At 41.6% G+C, this 20,401-nt stretch overlaps 1 protein-coding gene across 1 annotated transcript in view; it reads left to right on the top strand.

The window, feature by feature from the left end:
* The first annotated feature begins 29 nt into the window (after positions 1–29).
* LOC124545378 (peroxisomal (S)-2-hydroxy-acid oxidase GLO1) overlaps positions 30–20,401 on the top strand; it is a 39,834-nt gene continuing 19,462 nt past the window's right edge. Inside the window, exons 1-3 of the mRNA XM_047124289.1 lie at positions 30–233; positions 352–503; positions 15,211–15,331. Coding sequence (XP_046980245.1) covers positions 91–233; positions 352–503; positions 15,211–15,331 — 416 coding nt within the window. The 5' untranslated portion in view covers positions 30–90. The remainder of the gene's footprint in view (positions 234–351; positions 504–15,210; positions 15,332–20,401) is intronic.

The following is a 20,401-nucleotide window of genomic DNA, read 5'->3' on the forward strand; positions in this document are numbered from 1 at the left end:
AATCTTTTCACTTGGACTGTCAAAACAAATTGAGAACTGCCTGAACAGTTGTATGTACAGGTTTTAGGTGGTCAGTAAGCAACAGCAGCCATGCCAGAAAGTCATAAATTTGTGTGTCTTGATGACTATGAGAAACATGCTTCCACTGTGCTTCCAAGAAATGCTTTGGATTATTATGCAAGTGGTGCTGGAAGAGAGCATACTTTGAAACTTAACAGGAATGCCTTCAAAGTGTGAGTTTTCATACACACTTTCTTTAACAATATTAATTTATTGTAATATAACTATTAAATTGGATTTCATTGTCATTTGTAAGACATACACAATGTAATGCAAAAAACTGAATATTAGGCTGCGTATTCGCCCGAGGATGATGAGAAATGTATCAAAGCGGGATATGTCCACCACAGTATTGGGTAACTGTGTGTCAGTGCCATTTGGAATAGCACCAACAGCAATGCAGCGTATGGCTCATCAAGATGGAGAATGTGCCACAGCAAGAGGCAAGTCTGTTTTCAACTTATTTGTATTGCACATAATAAGCTGGGAGACGAAATATAATCTCCTTACCAATGACTGTCAGACTTGCAATACTTCATTATCTGTTGTGATATTGGCATAGCCTGTTTCAATTCATAGTGTTCCAGTCACTGTAATAAGCATTTTTAAATTTCTAACTATTCTAAGTTACTGGGCTACTGCTTGATTTTATCAACAATAGAAATTACGAACTGTAGTGTTTCATAAAGTCTTATTTTAAAAAAGGAATAAAAGCGCAATGAAAACAAATAACATGGATAATTTTTTATGGCAATAGTTTGAATGTCATATTGATCTGCATGTCAGTCCTATTTAATTCAGTAGTTGATTTCATGTGAAGAGCCATTGTTCAAGAGATGAGGGTGTGTCAGTGTAAAGAGAAAGAATAATTATTGTGTTGACTCCTTAGTATACAATAAAACAGTTTCCTTTGAGAACTGCTGAAAACAGGTTAACTGTCCTGAAAGACGACAGCAAAAACATTAAGGGGAAAGGTAAGTAATAGTTCCAGGTACAGATCTTCAGTATAAAATGGGTGAAAAAACTGCAATAATGCATTTAAGCAGTACTGTATGTATCTTTTAAATGTAAATAACCCACAAGACCTTTGATACAGATAATAATTAACAGAAAAGATGGTATCAGAATGAGGGCAAGTGCAGGGATTTTACAGAATGGTTATAATTAAAATTGTGCTACTTGAGAGAGCCTGCATGAAAAACAAATGCTTGTAGGATAATGAAACCTTGTGGAAACATTTCTAAGGACATAGGGAAGAGAGAAAATGAATAAACCATCAAAAGACACACATTTTAATTTCTATGTTAGAGAGTTCAAATTTGGTGGTCTTTGGTGGTTATGCAGTTTGCAGTGATCGACCAATGATTCAGTTTTATACAAATGTGTTATGGAGAAACCAAGTCACCTCATGAGCTGTGTGAGGTGGACCTCCATCATGTATCAAAATAGATTAGTCCAAAGCACTTCTCTCCTGTATAGCAGTATCACATGTTGGCGAAGCACATCACAGTAACTTATTTCATTGATGCTGCCTGTCCTTTGTTCTTGAAGTCAGAGTTCATCAAAGAAACTGGACCAATCATGTACCATGCCATGAAGTTGCACCACACACATGTAGTCTCTATGCAGAGGAAGTTTATAAATGGCCTTTGGTGGTGACGCTCCCAAAATGCGGCAGTTGAGTGTTCACTGCCCTTGTGAGCGTAAAGTGTGATTCATCACTCCACAAAATGTTCCAAGGCCAAGTGTCAGAAGAACATCTACTCAAAAGTCTGCATCACATGGCAAAAGGTGGTGAATAATGTGCGAAGTTTGTACAGATACCATTTCACAAAACTTCAAAGGACTTTTCAAACGTTCAATTGTGGAATGTTCAGCTGTCATGGTACGGCTCATGCACTGCTCAAAGAATGCACATTGCATCCAACATTCTCAGTTGTGACAATAGTAACTTCTTCAACAATTTGTCATGCAACTGGCCATCAGCATCTCCCAGGAACAGACAGAGTCATTGGCCGATCGTTACAAATGGGATAACCCCTAAAATCACCAAATGTGAAACCCCTCATGTGGAAATCAAAATGTGTTTCTTTCAATGGTTAATTTATCATTTCTCTGTTGCATATTCTTACAAATGTTTCCACAGAATTTCACTGTCATACAATAACTTGTTTTTCATGGGTGCTCTCTCAAAGTAGCAAAAGTTTAGTTATAACCACCCTGTGAAATGTATGATCAAAGAAATATTAACTATTTGAAAAAAGAGAGCCTTGTAACAATAAAGGAACACTGCCCAACAATGAAAACCTTTTGGATTCAATAATAGCTTCTTCTTGTATACTTCCACCTGCTGAATTCAAAAATCATCTTAAAATGAATGATTACATCTTGCTCCGGAGGTAAAATAACGTGCCTTGCTTTCCCAATGTACATTTTTATACTGGGCATAATTTTCTTTTAGAGTTGTCACTGTTAAATGACGAAGCACAATAATTTCCAGTTTTTTGTGGGTTGTAAGCATTATTACTGTTGCTGTGACTGACTTTCATCATGTTTGTGGTGTAATTAATGCATAATGTCTTTTAGTAACCAAGGAACACATGAAACCAATCCAAGTAACACAATTAAAACTTTATTCATAAGCCTCTGAACAATAATGGAAATAAGCCTCTCATCACTCCACACACAAGACAGAAGAATCACATAGAGGGTGCAACATAAGTGATACACACAGCAACAGATTAAAAGAATATAATGTGTGTGTGTCAGTGCTGCTCTGCATGTACATAGGCACGGGTCATTGGTAGACAGCATGGCAGAGACTGTGCCATGTGTGCACTTCCTACAGGCAGCCTCTAGTGGCCAGCCCGTGCTGATACAGTTGGTGTTTGATTTAAGTCCACACACATGGCAACTTTGTACTCGGTGCACTCTCACTCACACGAACTAGTAGCAGGATACAACACACCTCTCCCTCAGGTGAAGACGGCACCCAGGCCACAGAAGAGACACCAGCAGCCTGCTGAGAGAGACATCCATCGGATCTGCAGTGGTGGCAGAATTGCCGGCAGCAGTGGGTGGGATGGTGTGCCAGGCAGGCCCAAGGGTGGTGGGTGTGCGGCACCTGATGACAGCACTGAGGAGGAGGGTGCCATCACCATCTGTGTGTCATCATCAGCAAGCAAGGTCCCATTGTAGAGGAGACTGAGCTGGACACACCAGCGACCGTGGCTGAGGCAATGATGGCAAGGGGGCCAGTGGATGCAGCCCAACCGGAACAGCAGGCTGCAGCAATGGACCCTAGGATAGAGACAGATCAGTGCCCAGCATTATGAAGCTGGAACACCAGGGCACTGCACATGGAGGAGGCAGCCAATGGGATGGGGGCACCTCCACAGCAGGTGACGATGGGCTCCAGGCAGAGGTTGGCGGAGTGAGCTATGACAACAGGGGCCACATCTGCAAATTGGTAGCTTCCGTGTCACTGAGTGGGGCTTCAGCTGATCAAAGTGGCGCACCACCAGCTTGTTAGCCATACGGGCATCACAAAGATGTTATCTCCAGCAGAGTAAAACAGTGGCCAGTATCCACTTGGGCCAACGACCAAACACTGCCGATCCCAACCACTGAAGGTGCAGAACAGGCCACAGAAGGTGACTGCAGGCCATGAAGTAGCTCAACCAGGCTCAGTTCCCACATAGACGTGAAGTGATAGGTGCTTAGAAAACAGAGAAGGATGTCGTCCAGCGAAGAATCCACAGTAAACTTTTTCATTTAGGACTTGAACGTACACACTAGTTGTTCTGCTTCACCATTTGAGTGAAGATTGAATGGCGGATCTTTAACATAATGAATGCTGTGATGGGAACAAAACAACTGAAGGATGTGAGAAATGAATTGGGGCCCATTATCGGAAACTAAGGTACAAGGCAATCCCTCAATAGGAAAAACCCTAAAAAGCATATGAATTGTGACTTCAGCCGATGTCGATGCAGACCAGAGAATGTAAGGACAGTGGGAAACTGCATCCACAACCAAGAGCCAATAGGAATTCAAGAAGGGAGCTGCGGAATCTTCATGGTTGCATTCCCATGGCTGGCGTGGAGTGGGACAGAAACACTCCGGGGGACAGAGATGCCCTGGGAGCAGCCTGTTACTGTGCACACTACTCACAAGTTGCAACAAAATGGACAATTTTGGCATCAATACTGGCCAAAAATCGTGTCTCCTAGATAGCGGTTCAGTGCACAAAACTCCCCAATGGCCCTGGTGGAGAAGGTGTAGAATTTCATGCTGTAAAATGGCAGGAATGACTGCTCTGGGAGAGAGGTCTACATCTACATCTACATCTATATCCATACTCCACAAGCCACCTGATGGTGTGTGGCGGAGGGTACCTTGAGTACTTCTATCGTTTCTCCCTTCTATTCCAGTCTTGTATTGTTTGTGAAAAGAAGGGTTGTCGGTATGTCTCTGTGTGGGCTCTAATCTCTCTGATTTTATCCTCATGATCTCTTCGCGAGATATACGTAGGAGGGAGCAATATACTGCTTGAGTCCTCGGTGAAGGTATGCTCTCGAAACTTCAACAAAAGTCCGTACCGAGCTACTGAGTGTCTCTGCTGCAGAGTCTTCCACTGGAGTTTATCTATTATCTCCGTAACGCTTTCGCGATAACTAAATGATCATGTAATGAAGTGTGCAGCTCTCCGTTGGATCTACTCTATCTCTTCTATCAACCCTATCTGGTACGGATACCACACTGCTGAGCAGTATTCAAGCAGTGGGCGAACAATTGTACTGTAACCTACTTCCTTTGTTTTCAGATTGCATTTCCTTAGGATTCTTCCAATGAATCTCAGTCTGGCATCTGCTTTAGTGACGATCAACTTTATATGATCATTCCATTTTAAATCACTCCTAATGCGTACTCCCAGATAATTTATGGAATTAACTGCTTCCAGTTGCTGACCTGCTATATTGTAGCTAAATGATAAGGGATCTTTCTTTCTATGTATTCGCAGCACACTACACTTGTAAACATTGAGATTCAATTGCCATTCCCTGCAACATGCATCAATTCGCTGCAGATCCTCCTGAATTTCGGTACAATTTTCCATTGTTACAACCTCTCGATGTACCACAGCATCATCCGCAAAAAGCCTCAGTGAACTTCCAACGTCATCCACAAGGTCATTTATGTATATTGTGAATAGCAACGGTCCTACGACACTCCCCTGCGGCACACCCGAAATCACTCTTACTTCGGAAGACTTCTCTCCATTGAGAATGACATGCTGCGTTCTGTTATCTACAAACTCTTCAATCCAATCACACAATTGGTCTGATAGTCCATATGCTCTTACTTTGTTCATTAAACGACTGTGGGGAACTGTATCGAATGCCTTGCGGAAGTCAAGAAACACGGCATCTACCTGGGAACCCGTGTCTATAGCCCTCTGAGTCTCATGGACAAATAGCGCGAGCTGGGTTTCACAAGATCGTCTTTTTCGAAACCCATGCTGATTCCCACAGAGTAGATTTCTAGTGTTCAGAAAAGTCATTATACTCGAACATAATACATGTTCCAAAATTCTACAACTGATCGACGTTAGAGATATTGGTCTATAGTTCTGCACATCTGTTCGACGTCCCTTCTTGAAAAAGGGGATGACCTGTGCCCTTTTCCAATCCTTTGTAGCGCTATGCTCTTCTAGAGACCTACGGTACACCACTGCAAGAAGGTGGGCAAGTTCCTTTGTGTACTCTGTGTAATATCGAACTGGTATCCCGTCAGGTCCAGTGGCTTTTTCTCTTTTGAGCGATTTTAATTTTTTCTCTATCTCTCTGTCATCTATTTCGATCTCTACCATTTTGTCATCTGTGCGACAATCTAGAGAAGGAACTACAGTCCAGTCTTCCTCTGTGAAACAGCTTTGGAAAAAGATATTTAGTATTTTGGCCTTTAGTTTGTCATCCTCTGTTTCAGTACCATTTTGGTCACAGAGTGTCTGGACATTTTGCTTTGATCCACCTACTGCTTTGACCTAAGACCAAAATTTCTTAGGATTTTCTGCCAAGTCAGTACATAGCACTTTACTTTCGAATTCATTGAACGCCTCTCGCATAGCCCTCCTCACACTACATTTCGCTTCGCATAACTTTTGTTTGTCTGCTAGGCTTTGGCTATGTTTATGTTTGCTGTGAAGTTCCCTTTGCTTCCGCAGCAGTTTTCTAACTCGGTTGTTGTACCACGGTGGCTCTTTTCCATCTCTTGCAATCTTGCTTGGCACATACTCATCTAATGCATATTGTACGATGGTTTTGAACTTTGTCCACTGATCCTCAACACTATCTGTGCTTGAGACAAGACTTTTGTGTTGAGCCATCAGGTACTCTAAAATCTGCTTTTTGTCACTTTTGCTAAACAGAAAAATCTTCCTACCTTTTTTAATATTTCTATTTACGGCTGAAATTATCGATGCAGTAACTGCTTTACGATTGCTGATTCCCTGTTCTGCGTTAACTGTTTCAAATAGTTCGGGTCTGTTTGTCACCAGAAGGTCTAATATGTTATCACCACGAGTTGGTTCTGTGTTTAACTGCTCAAGGTAGTTTTCAGATAAAGCACTTAAAAAAATTTCACTGGATTCTTTGTCCCTGCCACCCATTATGAACATTTGAGTCTCCCAGTCTATATCCGGCAAATTGAAATCTCTACCCAGAACTATAACATGGTGGGGAAATCTACTCGAAATATTTCCAAATTATCCTTCAGGTGCTCAGCCACAACAGCTGCTGAGCCAGGGGGACTATAGAGACATCAAACTAACATGTCTGAGCCTGCTTTAACCGTGACCTTCACCCAAATTATTTCACATTTTGAATCTCTGTCAATTTCCTTCGATACTATTGCACTTCTTATCGCTATAAAAATGCCTCCCCCTTCACTGCCCAGCCTGTCTCTGTGGTATACATTCCAATCTGAGTTTAGAATTTCATTACTGTTTACATCTGGTTTCAGCCAACTTTCTGTCCCTAGTACTATGTGGGCATTGTGACCGTTTATTAATGAGAGCAGTTCTGGGGCCTTTCTATAGACGCTCCTGCAGTTTACTATTAGCACATTAATATTGTTATTCCCTGTTGCATTTTGCCTACTCCTACCTTGCCGTGTATCAGGAGGTGTCTTGTCGGGCCTAGGGAGGGAATTCTCTAAACTAAAAAACCCACATGTGCACTCCACACATACTCCGCTACCTTTGTAGCCATTTCCTGCGTGTAGTGCACGCCTGACCTATTCAGGGGGACCCTACATTTCTCCACCCGATAGCGAAGGTCGAGAAATTTGCACCCCAGATCTCCGCAGAATTGTCTGAGCCTCTGGTTTCAGCTTTCCACTCGGCTCCAAACCAGAGGACCGCGATTGGTTCTGGGAACGATACTATAAATAGTTAGCTCAGATTCCACCCCGCAAGCGAGGCTTTCCACCTTCACCAACTCTGCCAACCGCCTGTATGAACTGAGGATGACCTCTGAACCCAGACGGCAGGAGTCATTGGTGCCGACATGAGCAACAATTTGCAGTCGGGTGCACCCAGTGCTCTCAATTGCCACCGGCAGGCCCTCCTCCACATCTCGGATGAGACCCCCCCGGCAAGCAGACAGAGTGAACACTGGCCTTCTTCTCTGACCTTTCCGTGGACAACAGCAAAACCAAAACACTGTCAAAAACAGAGAGGTGATATAATAAGGGAAGATAGTTTTGTGTACAGGTAGCAAAGCCTGACATGGCTATTTATCTGGCCAGCCTTGTTGAACTAATTGAAAAACTTGGCTGAGAACCAAGTCAGCGGCAACAGCAGCTGCTATGTGCAAGTTCATAATTGGGAAACCCTTGACCATGGCCTGTGTTTCAGTATCATGATGGCAACAAAGCAATTCTTCATGATCAAAGTGGAGAGCAGGACCCACAGGGAGATGGGACAAGGCGCCTGCATTGGCATGTTTAGTCATGGGTCGAAAATGGATTTCATAACTGTACCAAGACAAGAACAGCACCCAGCATTGTAGGTGGTGTGCTGCCATGTCAGGCAAGGAAAAGCCAGGGTTTAACAAGGAAACCAAGAATTTATGGTATGTAATAAGGTGAAACTTGGACCCAAAAAGAAGAAGAAGAAGAAGAACCTGAAATTTCTGGAAAGCACAGACTATGACAAGACCTCTTTTTCCATGTGAGAGTAACATTTCTAGGCCAGAGTGAGAGATTTAGAGGTGAAAACATCAGGTCATTCAGAGCCATTGGCATAGCGGCATGCTAGGACCACACCGAGGCTGTACTGTGAGGCATCAGTCACCTAAACTATTTGCTGGTCTGGAGAAAATGTAGCTAAAAAATGGACCAAAATAGTTTGGATTTCAACATCAGAAATGCATGTTTGCAATTCAGGCCCCAGCAAACACAACAATGCATGCAGCAGGTGGGCCAATGTGGCCACCCCCAGCAGGAAGGTATGGTAGTACACTATTTTAAGACCTGAAGCTCCTTCATGGTCAGGGAGTGAGGCATAGATGTAACAGCAGAGATGTGGTCTGGCAGAGGTCGACCTCCATCCTATGAGAACTTGAACCCCAAATAAACAACAGAAGGTTGAAAAAAACTGAGATTTTGCGATGCTACACTGTAAGCCTTCGGGTCATAAGACAGAAAACAAAGTGAGCATTTTTTTAAGTGATCAGCCTTGGAGAAGTTCGTGACAACAATATCATCCAGGTAATTAATGCAATCCAGGAGAGGCATAGTCAATTGCTCTAAAAAATCATTGGGAAATGACAGGGACACTAACCACATTAAAAGGAAGGTGCAAGTATTGATAGAAACTAAAGGAAGTATTCAAAACCAGAACTCACCTAGACTCTTCATTCACAGGAACCTTGCTAACATACTTCAGACAAATCAATTTTAGGAAAGTGCTGGCCACCCAATATTTTTACCAACAGTTCCTCCTGGTATGGGAGAGGATACTACATATCCATGACTGCTTGTAGACAGTAGTATTGAAATCACCACAGAGGTGAAGTTTCCCCGACAGCTTCTGAACTGCAACCAGCAGAGATGACCATTCAGTGGCCATTACAGGTTGCTTCACTCCTAGAGATTGAAGTCCGTCCAATTCTGGTTTCACTTGATCTTTCAGGATGACAGGAATAACAATTCAATAAAAATGAGGACGAGCCACGGGTTTTAAAGAAATATGAGCACAAAAATTTGTAGCCTACCCTATACCTTAAAAAACAAGTTCAAAAACTCCTCACACAGCATTTCCAATTGAAAATATGGTATCTGATTGGTTAGAAGGCAAACTGCATTGGTGATACAAAATTCAAATTCCTTAAATGTGCCTATCCTGAACAAGTTCTCAACACTGGCATCAGCAACCACCAAAAATGTAACAGAATGAACCCCTGACCTGTACGAGCCAGATGCCATTAATTATTCCAACAGCACAATGTGCTGTTTTCTGACTAGTTTCCGCATGACTGGTGTCAATGTGGCTAGCCGAAACTCTCATAGGTTTGGAAATTAATTAACATCACTGCAGCACCTGTGCAACCTGTAGCTGGATCACTTGGCAAAAAACACTTAACTCGATGAACAATTTGGGGGAAGTCACAAGCACTGGAGTCACACAGTTTACGTCCATGTCCATATCCAGAGCAACCTTCGGTGATTGACACACACAGGCGGTGTGGCCTTTCTTCTGGTAAACATTACAAGTAGCCCAATGTTTTGTGCGTGCCAATTGGTCATTCTGGACACCAATTGGTCATTCTTGACAAAACAGAAAGAACTAGATGGGAAAAGAGAATGTTGATGCTGAAGCAGTGGCAGTCATAGCTGTGGGCCAGCCTTTGTCTCTCAGTGCTGGGCCTGCAAGTTTAATGCCACCACTGTCGCTTCCTTGTGCAAGGTGCCTGTCATGCTAGTGGGCACATCTTGTGACACTACTGTCACACCTCCCCACACTTAAATTTGATCACCTGCTGCCTTTGCTATTTGCAAACATGGGGTTTTCACAGAGTAAAGCCTTCTGGCACACTTCCATATCTGGAGCTAAACAGATAATTGTATCACGCATCATAGAGTGTGCATAAGGTTAATTATGACCGTCAGTAATAAATTGACACTTATGGCTAAGATCATGAAGTCTGGCTGCCCAGGCCTTGTATTTCTGGTTTGGTTTCTCGCGCATAAGTAGAATTCAACTTGTGCTGCTGTGGCATGCATTCATTTGCAATGCTAGTTTGTCAATAAACTACATATGTGATCAAAAGTAAGATCTGCTGGTTCTAATAAATGGACAAGCTGACACAGTAATTGATACACCTTAGGTGGAATCCATGAGAGGAATAAAGCTTTGCACAAATTCGAGTCTGTCATATCGAAAGCCAAAAAAAGCTGTCTGAGTCTTTTTCCATAAGCTTCCCATTCCTTGGCTGAATCATCATATGGAGGAAAAGTGGGTGGAAGCCGACAAAATGATCACTGCCAAAGTAAGCTGTTCAATCAGGGCCGGTCGCATGACATTCACAATGACTAAACCCAATGAAGTCACATTTAAAGAGACTGCACACATGGAAACGGTTCCAAACCATCATTAACTGTGTAGTAACCAAGGGATACATGAAACCAATCCAAGTAACACAAATATGGCTTTATTTATAAAGCTCTGAACAATAATGGAAATGAGCCCCTCATGACTCTACACATAACAAGACAAAAGAATCATACAGAGGATGCAACATAAGCAACACACAGAACAACTGATGTTAGCAGTACAAACTAAATGAACATAGTGATTGTGAGTCAGAACTGCTCCACGTGTGTGTAGACACGAATCACTGGTAGACGGTGTGGCAGAAACAGTGCTGTGAGCATGCTTCCTACAGGTGGTCTCCAGTGGCTAGCCCATGCTGACACAATTGATGGTTGATTTAAGTAGGCATATGCGGTGACGCTACACTTGGTGCACTCACACTCACACACACCAGTAGCAGGAGACAGCATTTCTGATTTTCAAATGATTGTCAAGTGTAAAATTTGTTAAGTCAAACTGCGACAAGAATGTGTAAATTCAATGAATAATTTTTATCACATCTGTGGTGAAATAACATTTTGTCTCGTAAACACTGCTTATCAATTTTATTTTAGTGTGAAGATAGGGGACTAGGATTAGTCATGGCTCCAGATATATTTTATGTTGCAATCCTTGTTCAGTTATGCTATGAGAATGGATGAAAAAAAATATATATCTGTAGCTGTTGCTGTGCCTATGGCTTGGTGGGAGTGTACAAACTATACAGGTAACTACTATTTTTGCTTGACTGTACTTATAAAGGCAGGATTGTTAATGAAGAGAAGAGGAATAGTTCAATACCCTAATCTTCCATCCACTTTTCTAGCTATTCCACATTCATATAATGTACCAGTTCCTACCCCACTCCAAAATTATTAGCTGTAAGTAGGAAATGAAGACAGTGTGGAAGAAGAAGAACCCAACAAGTTTTCCACATCCATGAGTCTGGTTTTGATGAAAAAGATGATAAACTGCATATACAGAGCCAGGCGAGGTTTGAGACCTGGATCTGTCGAACAAGAAAGCAGAACTTCTAGGGTAAAGACTACATTGATGGAATCTTCTCCAGTGTAATGTTAGGATCTCACAGTGCAGACATCATCATGGGAACAGCTTGCTTCCACCCCCACCACTTTTTTATGAAATACACTCCTGGAAATGGAAAAAAGAACACATTGACACCGGTGTGTCAGACCCACCATACTTGCTCCGGACACTGCGAGAGGGCTGTACAAGCAATGATCACACGCACGGCACAGCGGACACACCAGGAACCGCGGTGTTGGCCGTCGAATGGCGCTAGCTGTGCAGCATTTGTGCACCGCCGCCGTCAGTGTCAGCCAGTTTGCCGTGCCATACGGAGCTCCATCGCAGTCTTTAACACTGGTAGCATGCTGCGACAGCGTGGACGTGAACCGTATGTGCAGTTGACGGACTTTGAGCGAGGGCGTATAGTGGGCATGCGGGAGGCCGGGTGGATGTACCGCCGAATTGCTCAACACGTGGGGCGTGAGGTCTCCACAGTACATCGATGTTGTCGCCAGTGGTCGGCGGAAGGTGCACGTGCCCGTCGACCTGGGACCGGACCGCAGCGACGCACGGATGCACGCCAAGACCGTAGGATCCTACGCAGTGCCGTAGGGGACCGCACCGCCCCTTCCCAGCAAATTAGGGACACTGTTGCTCCTGGGGTATCGGCGAGGACCATTCGCAACCGTCTCCGTGAAGCTGGGCTACGGTCCCGCACACCGTTAGGCCGTCTTCCGCTCACGCCCCAACATCGTGCAGCCCGCCTCCAGTGGTGTCGCGACAGGCGTGAATGGAGGGACGAATGGAGACGTGTCGTCTTCAGCGATGAGAGTCGCTTCTGCCTTGGTGCCAATGATGGTCGTATGCGTGTTTGGCGCCGTGCAGGTGAGCGCCACAATCAGGACTGCATACAACCGAGGCACACAGGGCCAACACCCGGCATCATGGTGTGGGGAGCGATCTCCTACACTGGCCGTACACCACTGGTGATCGTCGAGGGGACACTGAATAGTGCACGGTACATCCAAACTGTCATCGAACCCATCGTTCTACCATTCCTAGACCGGCAAGGGAACTTGCTGTTCCAACAGGACAATGCACGTCCGCATGTATCCCGTGCCACCCAACGTGCTCTAGAAGGTGTAAGTCAACTACCCTGGACAGCAAGATCTCCGGATCTGTCCCCCATTGAGCATGTTTGGGACTGGATGAAGCGTCGTCTCACGCGGTCTGCACGTCCGGCACGAACGCTGGTCCAACTGAGGCACCAGGTGGAAATGGCATGGCAAGCCGTTCCACAGGACTACATCCAGCATCTCTACGATCGTCTCCATGGGAGAATAGCAGCCTGCATTGCTGCGAAAGGTGGATATACACTGCACTAGTGCCGACATTGTGCATGCTCTGTTGCCTGTGTCTATGTGCCTGTGGTTCTGTCAGTGTGATCATGTGATGTATCTGACCCCAGGAATGTGTCAATAAAGTTTCCCCTTCCTGGGACAATGAATTCACGGTGTTCTTATTTCAATTTCCAGGAGTGTATTTTATTTTAATTTGAATCGTAGATTAGCTGATTGTAGGTTATCTATACTCTCCCCAAACTTAATTTGATAGCTAATTTACTTAACAATTGCAGCCTCCTTCCTTCTTTTCCACTGGTCTGCAGTACACCTGAAGAAGACATGCCAACATGGCAGTCCTCGACTCAATCAAACATGTTGAACACAAGTGGAAAACCTGTGATGATCTAAAAGTCATTTCTGTACTCTTAAAAATGGAATGGGGGAACATTAATCACTGCTACATCTTATGTATGTAGGACATTAAGTATAGGAAATCGAATTATATTCTCACAGGCTGCCTGCAAAAAATCTTAAGTGAGAAAAAAGTTATTGCCAAGCTTCTTGTGCACCCAAAAGATGTCCTACTACTACTCCGTTGTACATAGCTGGATTTGATGAAAATTTTTGTAAAAAGTCTAAACTGAGGAGGACACACCTGTAGGTACTTACGAGACAAATTACCAACACTAAGTGTAAACAAAATACCTTTCTTAACTCTTGCATCACTTAGTGGTGCAAAAGTTAAGGAAGGTATTTTGTTTTAGCCAAAAATTTGACAATGTATAAAGGGTCCTGTGTTTCATTGGATTTTGGAGGAGAAAGTAAAAAAATGTTTGAGGTGTGTTGAAGGGAGTCATTCATGGACTTTTCGGCTACAAAAGAGATGAAAACTACAGTCAGTTGGTGACAGTACTTCTGCAAAAATGTCATCAGCTTGGATGCAATATGCCCCATAAAACTCATTTTCTCTACTCACATAGAGACTTCTCTCCTAATTGTGAGTTATCAGCGATGAACATGGAGAAAAATTCCATCAGGGTATTTCTGTAACTGAACAAATATATCAGGGCATTTGGAATGAAACAATGCTTGCAGATTACTGCTGGTCTATTTGTAGAGATGCTCTGGAATTTGCAAGAGGCAAGCCGAAAGACAACAATCTCATAAAGCCACCACATGATTCCATTCAGACCCAACCAACTGGCAGGTATTTTTCAATCAATTTAGAACTCTTAGAATGTAACTGTGATTTAAAGAAAATGTCAAACAGGCTTTAAATGTTATTGACACATGTAATCAGAATTATATAATTTACTCTTAATCTCTTAAAATGTATCCACCTATTTTATATCACAGGACTTAGCACTGATAAAAATTTTTCTTAATCATATTCCTTTTTTCAACACAAAATTAGAAGGATTTGACTCGTGAAGTGAAGGAAACATTCATTTTTATGCAGTATAATGAAAGAAGTAAGGGTAAACTACTTTTTGTCAAAAGGAATACTGTACATTACAAGATAATGTCATCCGCATAATGTGTCAAAAACCCATAAAGGACAAACTGAATTAATGAATATTATAGTAGTTTTGAGCTTTATTAACTTACTTAAAGTCCTGTCATTTCACTCCCCCCCCCCCCCCCAAAAAAAAAAAAAAAAAAAAAAAAGATCACATGTTTATGATCTGCTTGATAATCAGTAATATTTTTCTTATATGCCCAAACAAGATATTCAGTAGTTCTTTTTTTTCCATTTTCTCAAAAACTTTATTATTTCATACTTCACTTTTGCTCTTTACGTTACTATTAACAATTTAATTCTTTTATTGAATTTTGTTTACAAGAGAGGCACTGTGTTCCCCTTAGTATGTCTAGTCTATGTTAATTTTATTACTTCTCCATTTGATAAATTAGTCAGTGGTTAACATCTTTTTTGTTGTTATGACTTTCTGTAACATGTTATATGCAGTTTTCATGTTGCACTTCCTTTTGACTGCCTTCTGAAGTCATAATGTTAAAGCCTCAACAACAGATCAGTTGTTAATTAAAGACCCCCTTGGCATATACTTCTTTGATTTGTCACTCTCTAGTTTTAAGCTTTATACTGATAGTTAAATCAGCGAGATTCTCTCAAAATTTCAGCTGCTGGTATGATGGGCACAATATTTACACTGAGTACACTTTCAACAAGCAGTATAGAGGAAGTAGCAGAAGCAGCACCATCTACTATCAAATGGTTTCAACTCTATATCTATAAGGACAGGTCAGACGTCGATATACAGTACTTTCTAATACCATACAATATATATTATAATTGAAAATATGAAGTGAAATATTGACAAGTAGCAAAGGCAAACTAACACTGGCTGTATATGCAAATAATTTTGCATAGAGTAATTATGTAATTTGATAGTTATTCCCTAAAAACTTATCTAACACAATAACGTGATTAACTTCAGCTGTTATAGTAGGAAACTCAGAGCCAGGGACGTTAAACTCACATAGTGACTTCCAGTAATGTGAACTTATTTCACTGATAGACCACTTGGAGAGCTGTAAGTTTATCAATTCTTCCTCATATCATTTTTTTATCGGGTGATTTAAAATCTTCCATACTTGTTTCTGTTTGATAGTAAACCAAAGCTGATTTCATCACATCGTGTTTCTAATTACAACTTGTCGTGCATTTGAATGGGAAAAAATTATTCAATATTTGTTTTCATTTCACACAAAATGAAGCTGCTTTTATTGCATGATGTTACGTGGACTCACAAAAACATGGTGTCCCAGAAAAGTTGCAATAAACTCCAAGGTAGGTGGAGCACATTGTAAGGATTCAGAATTGCGTAGCAACCCATGGCCACAAACATCACTATGTAATGCTGTACACGTTAGTACTGGAGGGGAACATGAGCATTTCCACATTTGAGCCCTAGCCTGGGTAATATATGAACAGTGAGCTCACAGACATGCACTTAATGTATGGGACAGCTGAGTGCCACTGGACACATTTATCAAGTACTCTTCCCAGACAGACATCAACCACCCCACAGTTTGTTTGCACATCCACATCAAAATCCATGTGGGTACAGGGCATTAAGAAGTTGCAAGGCCTGTGAGGACAGACCACAATCAGCGTGTTCGGTCATTAGGGAATGCGCTGGATGCTGTGGAGACAAATCCAGGCACCAGCATATGTGTCATTGCTTTGGATTCAAAAGATCTTTTATTAGTGTCCAGAATGTTCTGGACACCAAATCCCTACGTGCCTCTGATCTCCAATGTATGTAATTATTTCGCTCAACCCATTGTACATTGGTGAGACCACATTCACTAGAGATGGCATACTCAGTCACCACAATGAGAATTTGTGGGCACCGAGAAACCCCTATGGCGTGCAGCACAATGTGGCACAATCACTTCACAGTTTGTGACTGCTTGAAGATGTTCCAGCAAATATGAGGTGCAGCATGATGGGGTGCCTGCTCATTTTGGCCTGGGTGTTCACAGGCCTTTGAATAGATCATTCCCTCAGTGATGGATTGGACGTGGTTGACCATTTCCTGGCCCCTACACTCATCAAATTTAGCGAGCCTTGATTTTTTTTCTGTGGGGAGTCGTGAAATTTCTTATGTATTGTGGTGGTGTGGAGCTTGAAATGGATCTCATCACAAGAATCATCTGTGCATCTGCTACAAACAATAAAACACACAGTGTTTTAGAGTGTCCAGCAATCATCTATGCTGAACAAAATTTCTTTGTGATCTGAATAACATTTCCTGCATAAAGTGTATCGCAGTCTATTGCACTGATGTCTGTGAAACTCTTTGTACTGCCAAAATGTAACATCTTTGTTAACTCTGTAATTTATTGACAGTTAATTTGGGGAGAGTATGTGTGAAGGATTCATGGATGATGGACAGGGGAAGTCAGGTCAAGAACTTGTCTCCACTGTGGCTATCAAAAATGTATTAACTGAAAATTAAATGATGTTTGAAATTGTTAAATTCAAGAACTGTTTTGACTTTGAAGTGTGAAGTTTAAACAGTGTTTCATTCAAGAATATTACTAGTTTATCCAGTCTTATTATTTTGAAAATGCACAAAGCGTCATTATTAACATAATTCTTTCATTAATGCCATTACAACAATCATCACTACCAGGGAAGATATTTCGTTGTGAAACTCACCAAATCCATGGCCTCTGCAGAGAACATATCCCACATTATTGCAGGATAACAGGCTCAGTCATTATACACAACAACAAGAATTGCAAGATGAGTATAATTTTTAAATATTGTATATTGCAGCAGACAACTTAGGTGCCGCCTGTCTACAACCTTTGTTCTCAAACTGAATTGCACACATCTATATGTCTGTTACTTCAGACAGAAATGTCATTAAAAAACTTATTATGTGTTTGATTAATTGCCTGCATGGTTATTAGACTGGGGCTGAGAGTTAAGTGGGTGTGAAAAATTGCTAAAAACCATATCCAGGCTGGCCGGCACACCAGCACCCGTAATTAATCTGCGAGGCACATTCAACACAGGGTTTTTGTGCCTCCCTGTGTCCAAGAAGCGGAAAATGGAATGAACTCAGCTCACTGGGCGGCTATAAGAAGTGTAAATTTTTATCAGAGGTTAATATCATATGAATATCAGGGTAATAAAGACAGTGCAGCAGGAGCTATGTTAAAGCAACTGTCCATTACTTACTTGAAATGATTCTAAGCAAGCAGCAGAAACGTAAGTCACACTGAAAGGATGCCGTTTTAAACATCATATCACCCAAATAACCATCTACTGCCTTATTTTCTGTGTCACTTCACTGTAAAGGTACAACATGTTGCCAAAAGACTTCAGGCACTCTAGTGAACATGCTCTGTGTGATATCACTGTGGCCAAGTAAGTGTAGGCTCAATGTATCAGTGTCACAGATTTGTTTCCTGTTGGAATGAGCCAATGAAGACAACTGCATTAATTTGAACAGGGTATTATTGTGCAGGTCCACAGTTTCAAGCATTCTGTCATGAAGATCTCACAGAAATTATCCAATGTTAGTGAAGTTACTCTGAAGAAAAAGAAGAAGAAGTAAGGGAAGCACTAAAGCCAATCATCACTCTAGAGGCCCTTAGAAATTAACTGTTAAGGACCACTGAAGTCTTAACATATACTGTGTAAAATGTCTCTGCCAGTCACTGAAAGAGCTTTTGTTATGGGCTGGTTAAAAAGGTCAGTGACAGAACAATATGTAAGAAAATGAGAAAAGTTTGGACCCAGTTTTCATGGCCACACTTGTGCCCAGGGGCCACTGATTACAAGAGTACATGCATGACACTATGTAGAAAAGTACGATGACTGTCCTTATCAATTTATGGATACAATGAGAGACCAGTTTGTTGATACCATCACTACAGAATGTTTGACTTTGTTGACAAAACCACAACCTCACATCTGCTGGTATTGCTTCATCACTATCAAAGTGAAGTCCTCAAAGATGTTCTTTATGTTTTGGAAACACATGAAAATTGCATGGGGCCACATTGAAACTGTGTGAAGATGATCGATGACAGTGATTGGTTGTTGTGGATTGTTGCAGGTGACACAGCATTTGTGTGGTCTGGCATTGTTATGCTGAAGGAGAAGCTGCTCCATGTAAGAATGAACTCTCTCTGAAACACAATTACAGCACATTGTGTCTCACACACAACAATACATTACACACCACAATATTACACCCTACCATTCAGAGCTCTCTAGCACCAGTTGATAACATTTGTTTTATTTAAAAAGCTTTAAGAGTTTTCAGCATGCTCTCATAATTCTACAGATGAAGAAGAATGTGAGTGACAACAACCTTGGACCACACTTCATAAAAAATAAAAATTAGCTGCCAGCATATCAGAACTAAGTGGAATGCCTTTCCCATAGATAGAATGCCAGGAGAGTAATACTGGGAGATCTGACACACTTTTAGTTAAACACCTGGTCTCTTTGGAATGAACAGAAATTTTGATGACATTGTGTATATTTGAAAAATAATAAATAATGTCAGTGTTGATGCAGAGGAAGATTAAGATTTAACATGGCAGTGAAGACAGTCATTAGAGACACAACATGAACTTGCACTGAGAAGGAAAGTGGCCAGGACATTTTCAAAGGAACCAGCACAGCATTTGTCCTAAGTGATTAAAGAAATGGTCAGGCACAGATTTTAACCTCATTTCCTTTAATGAAAATCCAGTAAATTGAACTCAGGCATCAAATAGTTGTGGTCATAGTCAGCTCATTTGAAATGTTCCATTCAAGATGAATATTGTAAATTAAATGGACAGATAAGAGTAGAGTTGGACATGCCCTCAGGCATCCAGTAGTAGTTAAGTAATATAAAGTCATATGGCATGAATGGCTGGGAGACCCCAAAGGGCAGGTTCAACCAGTTAATGGGAAAGATATTCCCTATCCTTCATGCCTATAGGCACCTTTCCTTCACAAAGGATGAGAGTTGTATGTATAAGAGTATCTGTTAAGTGTAAGTGGCTGGAAAGAATGTGTGTTTGTAGTGTAGTGCCATGTTTATGTTGGGGATGATGAGAGAATGGAGATGGTGAAGGCTGGTGTCAGCACATTGCGTACTCCTCTCGAAGAGTACCAAGGAGCCCTCTTAGTGTAACATTCCCATTAAATGGGTGGATCACCATTAAGAGCTATGCCCAATGGCATTTAACTCCAGTGATCTGACAGAAACCAATGTACCCGCCATAGCATGGCTGTTGTCCAGAAATAGTTAACCAGGCATTAGATATAACATTAAAGAGGTGAAACTGGAGGAGTTGGCCAAGGCTGAAGTGTGTCGCCACAGATTATTGGCAGACAATGGGCACAGGGTAGAAGTAAATGGACAACGGCATCAATGCAGTTGAAAGAATGACAGCATTAATGTTTCACAATGTTACTGTTTTCATTTGTAACATGTCTATCTGCCTTTGCTGCAAATGGACTGTCACTGAATTTAGATAAAACATGATAGATGCAATACACTATTGCACAAGACCTGACTACACCATTAAAATAATGGAGAAATCAGTAAATGAAATAGAATACTGTAAATTTTTAGGTGTTTATGTTGGTTATAACCTGAACTGGAAGTCATACGTTACAAATCTTAAATGTTTAGGTTCTGTAACATTTGCATTACAGATAGTATCAGATACTGGAGATGAAAATATCAAAAAGTTGACTTACTTTTCATATTTTCAATGACTAACATCTTATGGCATCATATTCTGAGCTAATTCATTGAATAAAAACGTGATTGTTACACAGAAGTTG

The sequence above is a fragment of the Schistocerca americana genome, chromosome 8 (assembly GCF_021461395.2).
Source record: "Schistocerca americana isolate TAMUIC-IGC-003095 chromosome 8, iqSchAmer2.1, whole genome shotgun sequence".
Taxonomy (NCBI): domain Eukaryota; kingdom Metazoa; phylum Arthropoda; class Insecta; order Orthoptera; family Acrididae; genus Schistocerca; species Schistocerca americana.